We start from the raw sequence: 13,770 nt of genomic DNA on the forward strand, positions 1-13,770 counted from the left end.
AAAATTAAAACCATTTCTCATAGGGCGTTTAACAGTAAAAATATATAAATCTGCTCCTTAACTAACTCTCCTTTAATAATTTTAATACGAGGGAAATCTGAATAATTTTTTTTAATTTAATATTAAAGGATTTAAACTAAGCAAAATTTCAAATATGCATTTAATAAAAAGCAACTTGAGAAATCATTTTTACAAATTATGTGGCTCCTACTATGCATATGTATATTAATGTGTGTATTAAACCCTGCTTCAACTGTCCTGAGGTTCGATCACCTTTTCTGTAGTACATTACTTTAGAATAGACACTTCAGAATCATTCCTTCCTGCTCGACTTGTCTCCTAACAACGGTAACGAAGGCTTTTGCACATGGTCGAGTTCCTTAATAGTTTTTATCTCTCTTAATTTCCTTTTAGAGTGTTTTGTTTCATGAAAATTGCACAGAGGAAGACTGACGAGGTATAGAAAAAAGTGCTGCGCTGGGGATGAACACATATGTTACGATCGAAATGAGAAAAGGTGAAAAAAACCTTGAAATATCTATTCTAAAGTAGCAGAGTGTAGTAAGTAACAGTGTTTACAATTATGTCATACATCACATTTTTTTTTTTTTTTTTTATAAATATCGTTTCTTCGAGGGAAAAAAATGGAGTTGTTTAAATTTATACGGACAATGCCTGCTGTTCAAAGGTTGGATAAAGAAAACAGAGAGCGGGAGAAAGAGAAAAACACAACGAGATTTTGATTGAAATGTCAGATAGTTAATTCTTTTCAAGTATTTAGTAGCTATCTCATCAACAACCAGGAGAATAAGTCTTCTGAATACGAGTAATTTGAATCTGACGAATGGGCATTCTGTGTATATGGGCATTTTGTGGGCTCACGAAAGTTGGTATTTTGCTTATAAACGAAGAAAAAATGAAAAATCATTCGCATGGCTAAAAGAAAATTCTTGTCTTTAGAAGATTCGCAAGATTCATGTTTGTAATTTATTTATTTTGGTTTGTTTCGCCCGTAGTAAGCCACAAGGAATTGTTGCTTCAGAGGGGAGAATATATAGGCTCTGGATCTCAATGAAACAACGGCCTTAATTATAAAAAACAATTTGAGACCAGAAGATGTTTGAACAGAAAAGAAATCTCTTGACAAGTTGCCCAGTGTGGTTAAATGACCCTCTGTAAGACAACCAGATGTGGTTTCACACAAATTCCGGTCTTCTGTGGAAGTGATTTATATTAGAAAGGCAACATTCAGTACTTTTATTTGTTTGTAGTCTCGAAACTGCTAGTCACTCTCAAAAGTGGTCTTCTTTGGGAAGCGGTGATCAAGTACCATCCAAGTTTTAGTCCTGAAGAAAAATGCAGTTTTATTAATTATTTCTTTACGCGTCAGATTTGTGGATTAATTTCGGCTGTTTAAAATGAACTTTAAACGAGACAACATTTCAAAATTTCAGAAAGACGTAACAAGAAAATAAAAATAATATATATATATATATATATATATATTGAAAAAACCTTATAACAGTTAATACTTTGAAGACATTCAGAAGTTTAAATAAACATACAAAAAATTATGGGGGGGGAAAGAAAGAAAGAAATATAAGTAAACAGTGAGGATAATTAAACGAAAGGGACACAAATTTACCGTCAAAATTGCGTAATGTAAATAAACCCGGCAGAAAGCGTTTTCAATAGTCTTTACCATATCGTCTTTAACTATCAGTAGGAAAATAAGATCCAGGACTATGTGTCAAGCAAAAGGGTAGAAAGAGAACATTCGAAAAAGTTCTGCAACAATTTTTTGAGAATTTATTATGGCTAATGTTTCGAATTCTAACCGGTATTTTCATTTAGTCTTTAATATATTCTCGAGTAAGTTCTTTTCAAATATCCTGTCAATACGTTGGTACATTGTCTCGGATCACTTCTACATTCCTGATATTTTGCAGATGTTTATGTAGGGTTCTTCACTTATGTCCGTCCTTAGTCATAGATTATGATTATCATTTTCTTACAACCAACTTATAAAAAAATTTAGCAACATTTGTTTCCGCAACTCGTTCTGCCAGGTTTACATACATTATGCTAATTAGCATTGTAAACCTTCGCTCTTTTTCTATTTCAGTTTGCCGTAATGCTATCATTAAGACTCGGTCTTTCTTTCTCTTTTCTTTATGTATTCAATAAAGCTAAAACTTACCATTATACAAGAAGCAATGAAAAATGAATGAAACTTATCTTACCAGCCACATCGATGACATATATTATATAATCGGCTAAGTCCCGACAGAAATTTGCAGCAAGGTTATCCCCTCCTGATTCTAGGAAAACTATCTGAGGTTTGTATTTTTTGGTCAAATCTTTCACCACTTCCAGATTCAGTGAATAATCCTGTTCATCAGAAATAAAAAAATGCAATAAAACAACTTCAAATACACGTGAACTCCTTTTGCATTCTGGCGGGACAACGGAAAAGCAGAAGTGAGAGTACAGATTCAAAACATAAAATAATTGGTTATTTAAATTAAAGAAACCTCACTCCTACTTATTTTAATAAGGATGAAAAATTTAATTATTTTTGAAATGATTAAAACCTTTTGTTTTATATTTTCTATAATTTTCTGCTTCTTATCAATGTAAACTAAAGATGAATTTCGAACATTAAACAGTTCCCAGCAAGAATCATACCCTTTAGTAGTCTGATACATATAAATAGTTACTTCAATGTTATGGCCACCTTTTTCTCATTTACAGTTGTAATGTGTGTCGTCATCACCACACAGGATTAGCTAGGAAGTTCTAGCAAATTAGAGGATTTGACTTTTTTTCGGATCAGTCGTTAACATGGCTATGAAGGATGGTTTGGGGACAAGTGTCCTTGAAATGCTCATTCTAAAGCACAGACTACAGCACATTCGGTACACATGCCCAGTTCGAACTGCATGTTTGTATTCGTGATCGCAAATTGTCGTGGAAATATACAGCATCAGCAAGTAAATAGAGTCTAGTGACAAAAGGTTTTAAACAAAATAAAGAGTAAATAATTTTAATAGAAAGAAATAAGTAAATAAAATACAATACAGTAATAATAGCTTGCTTTTAAGAATAAATTAATGCCAAAAAAATAATTAGCAATGTCTCTTGATTAATTTAGACCTTACTTCCTTGTCTGCTATGGCAATGGCTGGCGAAAGGATTATTTTGCGTGTGGTGGAAAAACTAAACCAAATTTAAAATTTTAAACATATTTTTTAAAGATGAATCAAATTATGACGATGATCGATTTATGAATTCATAATTTCGATTACTTTGCTTGATTTCTTTATTATATCCGATAAAACTGTCAAAGAACCACGTAATATAATTCGATTTTAAAGTTTTTAATAATCCGAGAGTTCACAAAAATGACTATGAAGTTAATATATACAGAGTTGCGTTGATACGTATTTTAAAATAATATTTACTATATTAAGATCCAGGTAAGTAATCATTTACCCATCGCTACAGGTAAAAGTGACCATTTCCATGCGTTCTGTAATTAAAAACTGAAAAACTGTTCTCTTCGGTAAGGCAGCATGTTTTATGGACAGAGTTAAATAAATAATATTGAGAGTAATCTTTTGTAATGCTAAAGCACATAAAGGAGGTTATGACTATATTGCAGTAAATTAAATAAAAAGGTAATTGTATACAGTTCTGTAATGGAATCAATTTATTGCAAGCAGAAAGCAAATTTCAAATTTAACATAACAATCCTTACTTCTCGAATAGCAGCATGAGGACAGCCTCCTGTTTCTACGGATTTTATTCTATCTTCTGGGAGGGCCTGGTTCTTGACTAAAAACTCCCAATCCTCTCTACAATAGAAAAAATACATTAATAAATATGTCTGTTTACATACATTCCTGACATTAAAATTGCTAAATTATGAAGGAAAGCAGCCACAGGGAACATATTTATGTCACAAATGCATTATAAAGACGGACGGAATAATTAAAATTCTGAGTAAATTTGATGTAGAAAACGTTAAGAAATCAGTAACCTGAGAATCCGCCTCTGACGCCAGTGAAAGCTGTTACATGGCTAGGCATGAAGCTGAACTGACTTTGGATAATAATTATGAATATTGCAATCCACATCATTTCAGTTCTATACCAGGGTCTGTCTGTCGTATTGGCTGATGAGTATTATTGTGGCAGTCTTTCTGCAACCATGTACAGATGTTCTCAATTAGTGAGTAGTGAAAGATCCTAAGAATGCGAAGATCAAGGTAGGAGTCTTACACCACGAGAGAGGAGTCAAACACTACCTACAGGGGTTGGACAAAAATATCGAAACACCTTTAAAAAAACACGTTTCTTTGCTTAATATGGTGTAGGAAACCCGTTGGCATCCAAAACAGCTTACAGTCTTCTCGGAATGGATAAATACAGTTCCTGTATGTTTGCCAAGGGAATATTATACCTGCAAAACGGTGGCAAGTTCAGATAACGATGTTGGCGGTGGATAACGAGAACGCACTTTCCGTTCCAATGTAGACCACAAAGGTTCGATAATATTCAGGCCTGGTGACTGTGGTGGCCAGGGGAGATGGGACAACTCATCCTCGTGCTCAGAAAACAAGTCCTGGACAATGTGAGCTGTGTGAACAGGGGCTTTGTCGTCTTGGAAGACACCATCACCATCGGGGAACAAAGTTTGTACCATGAGATGAACTTGATCGGCCAAAATGTTCACATAAGCCTAGGCAGTCATGTGCCCTGACACAGTTATCATGGGGCTAGCAGAGAACCACGATATGGCTGCCCAAACCATAACAGAACCCCCGCCATGTTTCACTCTTGGCAACGAGCAGTCTGTATTATAGGATTGAGATGGCGTTCTCCAGACGTAGAGTTTACGTCTGGTACGTCTGGAGAACGACGAGAAGTGGGAAAATGTGAAAGAAGACTCGTCAGACCATATTACTCGCTTCCACTGCTCTATAGTCCAGGCTTTATGACTTTATCTTTTCCTGTTACGGGCATTAGCATCACTGATGAGTGGCTTCTCAATTGCAGCACGGCCAGCAATTCCCTGTTTATGAAGCTCCCTTCTAATTGTTTTGGTACTCACAGGGTTCGGTAACACAACATTCATTTCAGCAGTAACTTTTGCAGCTGTGGTCTTCTTATTTTTCGTCACAATTGCCCTTAATGATCGTCTGTCACGATCACTCAGGACACACTTTCGTCCGCGCTGTGATTTAGCAGATGATGTATTTCCGCTTTCCAAATATGCGGAATAAATCTTCGATACAGTACCTCTTGAAACACTAAACACCTCGGCTACCTTGCTTACGGAAGCACCTACCATACGTGCTCCAACAATTTGCCCACGTTCGAAGTCTGTTAACTCTGACATAATGCAATGACAACCTCACATAACAGTACTCCGACAACAACTGAACTGTTTAGCACATTTACGAAGTTGTATAGGTGGCGTCAGTAGTCAAAAACGTCAGCGCCACCTACATATTTCATTAAAATCAATCTTTCTTTTCAAACATGCATTTCACAAGGTGTTTCCATATTTTTGTCCATCCACTGTATGTTCAATGAGCATACGGCAGGGACATGCGATCTCGCACCATACTTTCAAAAGGAAGAGTGACGGAAAGTGAATGCCGATGATGGGATACAACCATGGACATAACTTCAGTAATGTAACGGCGGATTCCGGTAACAAAATAAATGAATTAGAAATGAACGAGACCTCTACCGCTGGATTAGGTGCTCATCAACTTGTTTTATTCCCTTGATGAATTAATAATAATAGTAATAAATAACAAGAATTTTTTAGTACAATGTCCTCCCGAAATTAATTATGTAAAGCGAGGAATACTGAAAGATAGACCAGAATAAGGAGGGACAGTAAAAGGGTGGGACAATTACAGTATTATTGCATTATAATGCAGGATTAATAGTATCATAGTACAGGACAGTTACAGTATTATAGTACATATATATTACAGTAGTATAGTACAGATATATTACAGTAGTATAGTACAGATATATTACAGTAGTATAGTACAGGTATATTACAGTAGTATAGCATAAGTTGGCCATGCATATATAAGGCCAGGATGTAGATATAAGTACAGACGCGTAGATGAAATCAGTATAAATATTTAAATGCTATCCGTGAGAAGAAAAATATACAAAATTAAGTTAACAGGCCGTGTTCTACTGAGTTCCAGCTGGAATAAAAGTTTACCGTACAGTGAGTCAGGATAAATGCGATAATCATGCTGTATGTTTAATTGAAACATCCATTGTCCTCAGAACTGCATGTTAATCATCAAACTACCAGTATATCTAGTGTGGAACATACACTAGATATACTGGTAGTTTAATGATTAACGTTCTCATATCCCGTTCATACCTCATCTGAATCATGTCAAATAATTCTGAAAGATCATTTGATTTTGAAGTACAACGCTTCTCCAATTACTCTGTAGAGTTCCTCACTTTGTAAATGCTAAGTTATTGTGGAACGTGGAGAATCTTAAGAACAGTTAAGCGAATAATCGCTTGAGTTCGTGTGACAAGAAACAACAAGATGAAAGGGTAAATAATCCTGTATTATTCATATAAGATTTAACAGAACTCCGTCTTGGAGTGTACAATGAAAGCCGACACTTGGGCTTGAACTTAAGAGGCTAAGAAGTAAACTAAAACTAATTTAAACTAAAGAGATATAGCCGAAGCTATCAAAGTTTTAATGCAGTTGGCCCCTTAAACACGAGATGACTGCGAAGTTATCAAGGGCCTGAGTACGGCCGAGAGTAATAACAGCTTTGAGAGAGAGTAGCCAAAAGGCAGACGCGCGCAAATCAGAAACTCTGATTCTCTCTAACTCAGCAAGTAGAACTTCGCGGTTAAATACCGCTCTTCCTCATTATGTATTCAGAGTCATTCTAAAACTACGTTCTGGCCGGAAATAGTAAGTTGAAGTTAAGAATTTGAAAGGAAAGGAACTTAAAATTTAACTGTTAATAAAATTAACATAATCCTTACAAATCCGATTGAAACGCGCTCAAGTAGCGCAGAAGATGCTTTTTCAAAGCCAGCCTCTCTTTTATTGGTAATAGAAACAAAGATTTATCCTTTTAGTACAGAAGCAACTCAACAAACAATCAAATGGCCTAGAAAAACGAAACCACACCAGAAAGTTTACGTTCACATCAGTCAAAAATCAGAGTAATACTAACTGTTTCCTTCATTGATGCAGCACCGAAAAATTATCAATATTTATCACTTGGGCAAACTGGCAACAAAATATATTAGTTGAGTGTTTTCCGCCGTATGCATGAATAAATTCGCAGAAAATTAATTATGGTGACATTGAGACACGGTGATGCACCTGTTCCTGTTGTTTGTGAATTTTGGGCCAAAAGTTCACGAGCTATGATTTAGCAAACTTGATATTCATTTGTTACGACATCATGGAACTTTTCTTTTATTCCAACAATTGAAACTGCTCCTTCATAGTCGCCATTTTGAGTCTATTGATGCAACAAAGGGAAACTATCTACGAGTCCTCATTAGGTTTTATAGAAACGACTTTAAAACTCTGTTCCGAGGATTAGAAGAAATTTTAGCAATGCCATTACTAAGATTATTTTAAAGGGGATGAAATAAATATTGACCAATAAATTGAAATCTTGCATTTTATAAAACCAGTCCCGATACTTATTTATTACATCAGTATTCTTCATATATATTGGGTTACATTCACTCAAAATTCTGATTGTTTGTGACACTAAGATCCCCATTTGTAATCCCATCTTTTTCCGCTACCCTGATAAACGTTGACTATGAAAATAATTCGTAATAATCTCAGGTTTTATTTCAAATATAAAAAATAAACTCGAACTTACCTGGTAAAGATATCATTAGTCACTATGCACAAATTATGATGCGCTCTCATTAGTTTAGAGATGGCTAAAACTAATGCAGTTTTTCCGGAACCCACAGGGCCTCCTATCCCAACGGTAAAAGCTCTCTGGAGAGAAAAGATAAAAATTCTATGAAATTATATATAAGAAGTTGAATTATACATTTTTTATAAAATAATAACTTCATGTTGTCGAAATGGATTAGATTTTTAAATTCAGAAATAACAATTCTTTTATCAACTTAAAAGAAGAAATATTTAAATGAAGAAATTTCTAGAAGATTGGCCTTTGTTTATTTACATATAAAAAACCACGCTGTCATATAGCGAGCTTTTTTTTATAAGCAAACTACCCTTTAATTACTCACAGCTGAATCAGAAACAATGTAAGGTGTTTTCTGACTTAAATTGCTCTGCTATACATGAATCACAGAACAACCGTACTGAGATGAGAATTATTATGATCTCAGTGTAGCTAATAATATTTTTACGAAATGTCCAGCTGCGATAAGATAGCTTCCCCGCAAAGCTGGTTTATTGTTGTCAGAAAGTGGTAAGGAAATGCAGGGTTGCTAGACTTAGCGCGAAATTGCCCATTTGGCGATATACCATAGACGGATCGAGAACATTCTAGAACAAATTCTTACTGATTTACCCCAGAATGTTCTCGAAGGCGAGTTAAAAAGCTATATAAACCCTGCCTGTACGCGGAGTAACAGTGTATCGTCAGTTTTGTCATGAAGTGCATTGTCGAGTGTATCGTGAGTTTTATCGTAAAGAGTGTCTTGAGTGTGCTGAACTCCAAGAATGATCGACCGAGACGGGAGTTGTATTTAGTGTTTTGACATGAAGCTGCCTTCACCGTTATAGCTAAATAGTTTGAAGGCTGTGTTGCTGATTGATTCAGTGTGTTTATCGTAGTTTTTTTATGTCTGTAACACGTCTTCGGACCTGTCCTGTGAAATACTGACGAATAAATTGCGTTTTGATTCGTCAATAAGTGTTGTCAACAACCACTCCAAATCCACGAACTCGTAGAACGCAACAATATTTAAATGTAAAATCCTTCGAAACACCTTATTTCTATGCAATGTTAATTCTGTAACATGGAGAGCACAGAGAGTATGATGCAAGTTATGATGACATCTGAAATGGACGTAACATGCATTCTTTTAACTTTTTGAGTTTTTGCGACTTATTTTGCATAAATTGATCAAAAACATCACATTAATCTCGTATATCATAATAAACAAGTAAAGTCTGCTGGTTTAAAGCAAAATTGCATGATATATGATATAATGAGAAAATTGGCATAGTTTAATAAAAAATTGTACAATTGCATGTTCTTCAATTAACTATGAACTATGAAACACAATTAACTATGTACTATCGTCTTGGTATATTGCAAGGTTTACAATACTGTTCAACAACGAAAACAACAGAAAAGTACTGTTCAATAAAAATTAGTTAAAATAAAAAAATAAAATGAATTCAGCAATAAAATATAGTTGCTTTTGATAGAACGACATATTTGTTTACAAACACAAACAAAGCTTTACTGCAGACCTCATATGGCCCTTAGATGATTGATGACGTGCATACTCGTTGCTAATAGTTCTAAACTACTATCTAATGAAAGATGATACAATTATACAACTACTATTCAGCTTAGAATACGATGTTTATCTGATGTATTCGAGTTTTGGATCTTTCTGCACTTTTGATATTTTGTTTTATTTTCTTACTTTTATTCATAGTATATGTAAAATGGTTTAGACGCTAGGACAGAGGTACTTGCACTCGTGGCCATTTGAACAAATGTTTTATTTTTGACATTTCATTTTTTGATGCAAACACAGATAAACTGATGCGAAAAGCGCGCCCATTCTTTGACGAGTTTTCACATTTTTGAAGCCCCTCAGGGGCTCAGTCTTTGTGAGTACGGGTGTGGGGATCCCGAGGTACCTTAGCCCTTAAAAAGTCACGATCTCTTGGTGGGACGGGAAACCGCCTATGCGTTTGCCGTGCGTTACAACCTCTAAAGCTCGAAAAAGGGTCCTGGTAGTAGAGGGGGGGGAGGTACTTTCCTCAACACACTGCTTTTGCCCTTTGCTTCAGACTGAAACGGGAGGCACTTAGCTGTCCCCGCTAGTGTTGACCGTCTGGTAACTTGTGCTTCGGGTCACTGGCTTGGGAATAAGCTTTTGGTAGTTCATGCTTTCGGGAAAGCTGACTATGGGGTTTCAGACTTCGTGCAGACCCGGTTAACTCTGGCGCAAGAATTTGCGTCCCCTTGTTGACTGCATCATGTTGAATAAGGCAGAATGGTCTGAATCTTTTTTCTTCAGTACGGCTTCTCAAAATAAAAAAAAGTGTAGAAAATGAAAATGCTTCGCAATAAAAAAAAATCACAACAAATGGAAATGATAGCCAGGAGAAAAATCCCCCCCCCCGATTTTTAGTCATCAGGAACACAATAGGAGATCTGCATAAAATATTAACATTCCTGGTTCATAAAATATTAAACTTGTCACTGGAGAATCAGAGAGCATCAAACGGCTGCTCATTTACTAATAGAAATTGCCTCTCCTATTCAGTTGATCTCACTCCTTGGATTAAAAAAACTAGAGCAAGTTGACATTAATGTTTCAGAAGATAAATTATAAAATTACTGTCGTGACGTTATATCCAAGATCGACCTCCTATTTGTTTCTGAAGAGGAAATTGACTCGGAGCTGCCCGACCAGAATGCCTGTACTGCAAAGCGGATCAAGATGCGTAAAGAAGGTCAGTTGATAAATACGAAACACATAATCTTGACCTTCTATCCGCCTGATCTGCTAAAAAGTTTCAAGGTTGGGTATGTACACTGCCCCGTAAGACATTACGTACCAAATTCCTAAGGCCATTCAGAAACAACCTTTAGTAGCAAACTCACATGTGTACGTTTCTCTATGGAAGGCCACGAAAATGAAAATTGCTGTGCTTAGCCGCTATGTACAAATTGCAAAGGGTATTCATGACACAGCATTCTCTCGACTATGACCGAAATGGAAAATAGAAATGATACTAGTCACAAAGAATATTTCTTATGCGGAGGCAATAAAATTAATAGCAGATTCACAGCCATGCCAAAATTTATCCTACGTTAATGCACTAAAAATCTGTGAAATTAGTCGGCACACAAATAACTATACGGGCATAAAATAAGCAGCTTATCCTAAATTTGCAGCAGAACACAGCACACGGATCCGTACCATCAATACTAAAAATATTATATGATAAGGAATCGAAACAGAACCTAACTGAAAATAAGAAAAAAGCGAACAAATTACTTAAACTTCCTAGAAATCCCAATGCAAGATCTTTTGGAAGCATCAGTTCAGATAATATAGATATTGACATAGACGTGGAAGAGAAGTTGGACAGCCCGAGGCTCCAAGTAAAACAAAAACACAACACCGGAAAAGTAAACATCATCCATAATGGCTTACCTCGTTTCATGGAATTTTCCCGACTTCTACCAAAATCTCATTAACATCAAAGACTTGATCGATAACATCATCCTTTATGTCAGACAGTGCAGGAGGCTTTTCTGAAACCAAAGAAAGTATCTACGCTTCGAAGGTTCTCATTCTCAGGAAAGATCATTTCGTAGGTGAGCGTGTGAGTGGAGGTGGAGGTCTTCTCATCTCACTTGACTAGTTCATTTCCTTTAAGAAAAAGGCCTTCAAGCCGTTATCATTCATATAAATATAAGATTTCTGGTGTCAATTCGTAGTGTCTATGTGCCTCCAAACAAACGCGTCGATCATTCAGATTTAGATGATTTAATACAGCATCTGCCGGACCCTTTTATCTTTAACGCGCATAGTCCACTCTGTGGAACTAAGGACACAAATCCTCGTGGAAGACAAATTGGGCAAGTGATCGAAGCTCATTTATTTTATCTTATCGATAATGGACAGGATACTTACTTTCACGAGCCTACAAAGACATTTTCATGTACTAGATCTTGTTATCCGTTCACTATCACTTTTGACCTTTTGAACGTTTAGTGTAGAGAATGATCTTTAAAACAGAGACTTCCCCATTCTCATACCTCTCGCTCGAGAAGGAGTAAATGCCTTATCAAGATCCCCTCGATTTATACTTGATACGGCAGACTAGGAACTCTCATGTCTTACAAAGATCACGGAAAAAATAGTAAAAGATACGCTGTCGATGAAGGTGCGAGAGCCTTTACTGATATTATTATTCAGGCAGCTACCATCTCTATACCTATAACATCTACAAGATTACAAATACCAATATTTTCTAAGCCATTGTGGAATTCTCACTGCCAAGAAACTCTCAGACGACAGACAGAAGCTTGGGAAGCCTTTCGTAGGTACCCCACATTATTAAATATTATAGCCTTCAAAAATACGAAAGCAAATACAAGACGGCAGATCCAGAAGGATTCATGAATATCATATGTGTCATCAATTACAACGCTTACACCAATAAAAAAAATCTAGAAATGAGTTAGAAACTCATACGGACTTTATAAAGACCCCTCACTTTCCTTTCTTTCTAGAAAAAGATATCGGACTTATTAACAACATAGAAGAAACTGCGAATACTAGGACACTTTTGCTACCGTTCCTTCCAACAGAAATTATTCACTCGCATTTCTTTCTGTCAAGCTACACTTTGCAAAAATTCCCACTGCATTCAACTCTGAGTCTTATAACTGAAATTTTACAACGTTTTCCAGTTAAACAGAGCTTTGTTACAGACACATAGGTCTAGTAGGAGTCTAGATAGCGTGAGTTACGAAATGAAGCATCTGTCCTGTAAGTCATCGATTACCGATTTTACTCTTTATAAGCGAGTGTAGAAGAAGCGTACCAATGCATGGAAGAAAGCTGCTGTCATTCCAACAACTAAGTGAGGAAAAGACCCAAAAAATCCCTCCAACTATCGTCCGGTTTCCCTTACCAGTTGTGCTTGGAAAAAATGGTAAACCGCCATCTTGTCTATTACCTGGGAAAAAAACTTGTAGAGACATTAGGTATTTTTTTGAAAGCAGGAAAGACGAAAAATGAGCAACGCCTTGACTGGGAATCGAACCACGACCTCTGGAATACGCGGCCAGCGTGCAAACCACCACACCACGAAGGCATGCCAAAAAGGCGAGAGAAATACTTCACATACTCCCCCTTTTAAAGGGCGACTAGGGGTTTTTAGGGGACCCAGTCGCCAAATCCTGCGTGTAGAGAATCTTAATCCACCACCTTTTTAGTTCGGGCGCCACTATAGAGACATTAGGATATTTTTGGAGGCCGGAGAGATGAAAAATGAGCAACGCCTTCGCCAGAAATCGAACCACGGACCTCTGGAATACGCACCCAGCATGCAGACCACTACACCACGAAGGCATGCCAAGAAGAAAATAGAAAATAGAGAGAAATACCTTATAAACTGATTTTGCTATTTCAGAGTGGTCTCCACAAAGAACAATAATCGATAATCTTCTTCTTTTGGAAACTTCCATTCGTAAAGCCTTTGTCAAAGAAATCAACTTGTCTCTGTTTCCTTTGACACTGAAAACGCTTACGCTAAGACATAGAAGTATGGCATTCTGCGTGATCTTCATGCTAGCGGCTTACACGGCGACCTATCAATTTCCATTCAAAATTTTTGAAATGCTAGAGCTTATCCAGTTAGAACTGACTGTTTTTCTGATAACTTTGAACAAGAAGGGGGTATGCCCAAAGAGGCGTTTTAAGTGTTACTTTATTCACAACTAAAAATAAGCATTGTCTTAAAGGAACTTCCTCCTACCGG

The 13,770-nt window shown here is 36.3% G+C and overlaps 1 protein-coding gene across 2 annotated transcripts in view; it reads right to left on the reverse strand.

Annotated features, from left to right (window-relative positions):
• Positions 1-13,770, reverse strand: part of LOC118198892 (uncharacterized) — a 37,642-nt gene that overhangs the window by 9,931 nt on the left and 13,941 nt on the right. For both annotated transcript variants that reach the window (XM_085822293.1, XM_035370675.1), the window contains exons 3-5: positions 7,922-8,046; positions 3,761-3,857; positions 2,244-2,391 (exon numbers count right to left, since the gene is read on the reverse strand). In XM_085822293.1, the coding sequence (XP_085678419.1) occupies positions 2,244-2,391; positions 3,761-3,857; positions 7,922-8,046 (370 nt within the window). The remainder of the gene's footprint in view (positions 1-2,243; positions 2,392-3,760; positions 3,858-7,921; positions 8,047-13,770) is intronic.

This window comes from Stegodyphus dumicola, chromosome 8, assembly GCF_044657685.1.
Source record: "Stegodyphus dumicola isolate Sdum_Otavi_A_Nest chromosome 8, ASM4465768v1".
NCBI classification, from domain to species: Eukaryota; Metazoa; Arthropoda; class Arachnida; order Araneae; family Eresidae; genus Stegodyphus; species Stegodyphus dumicola.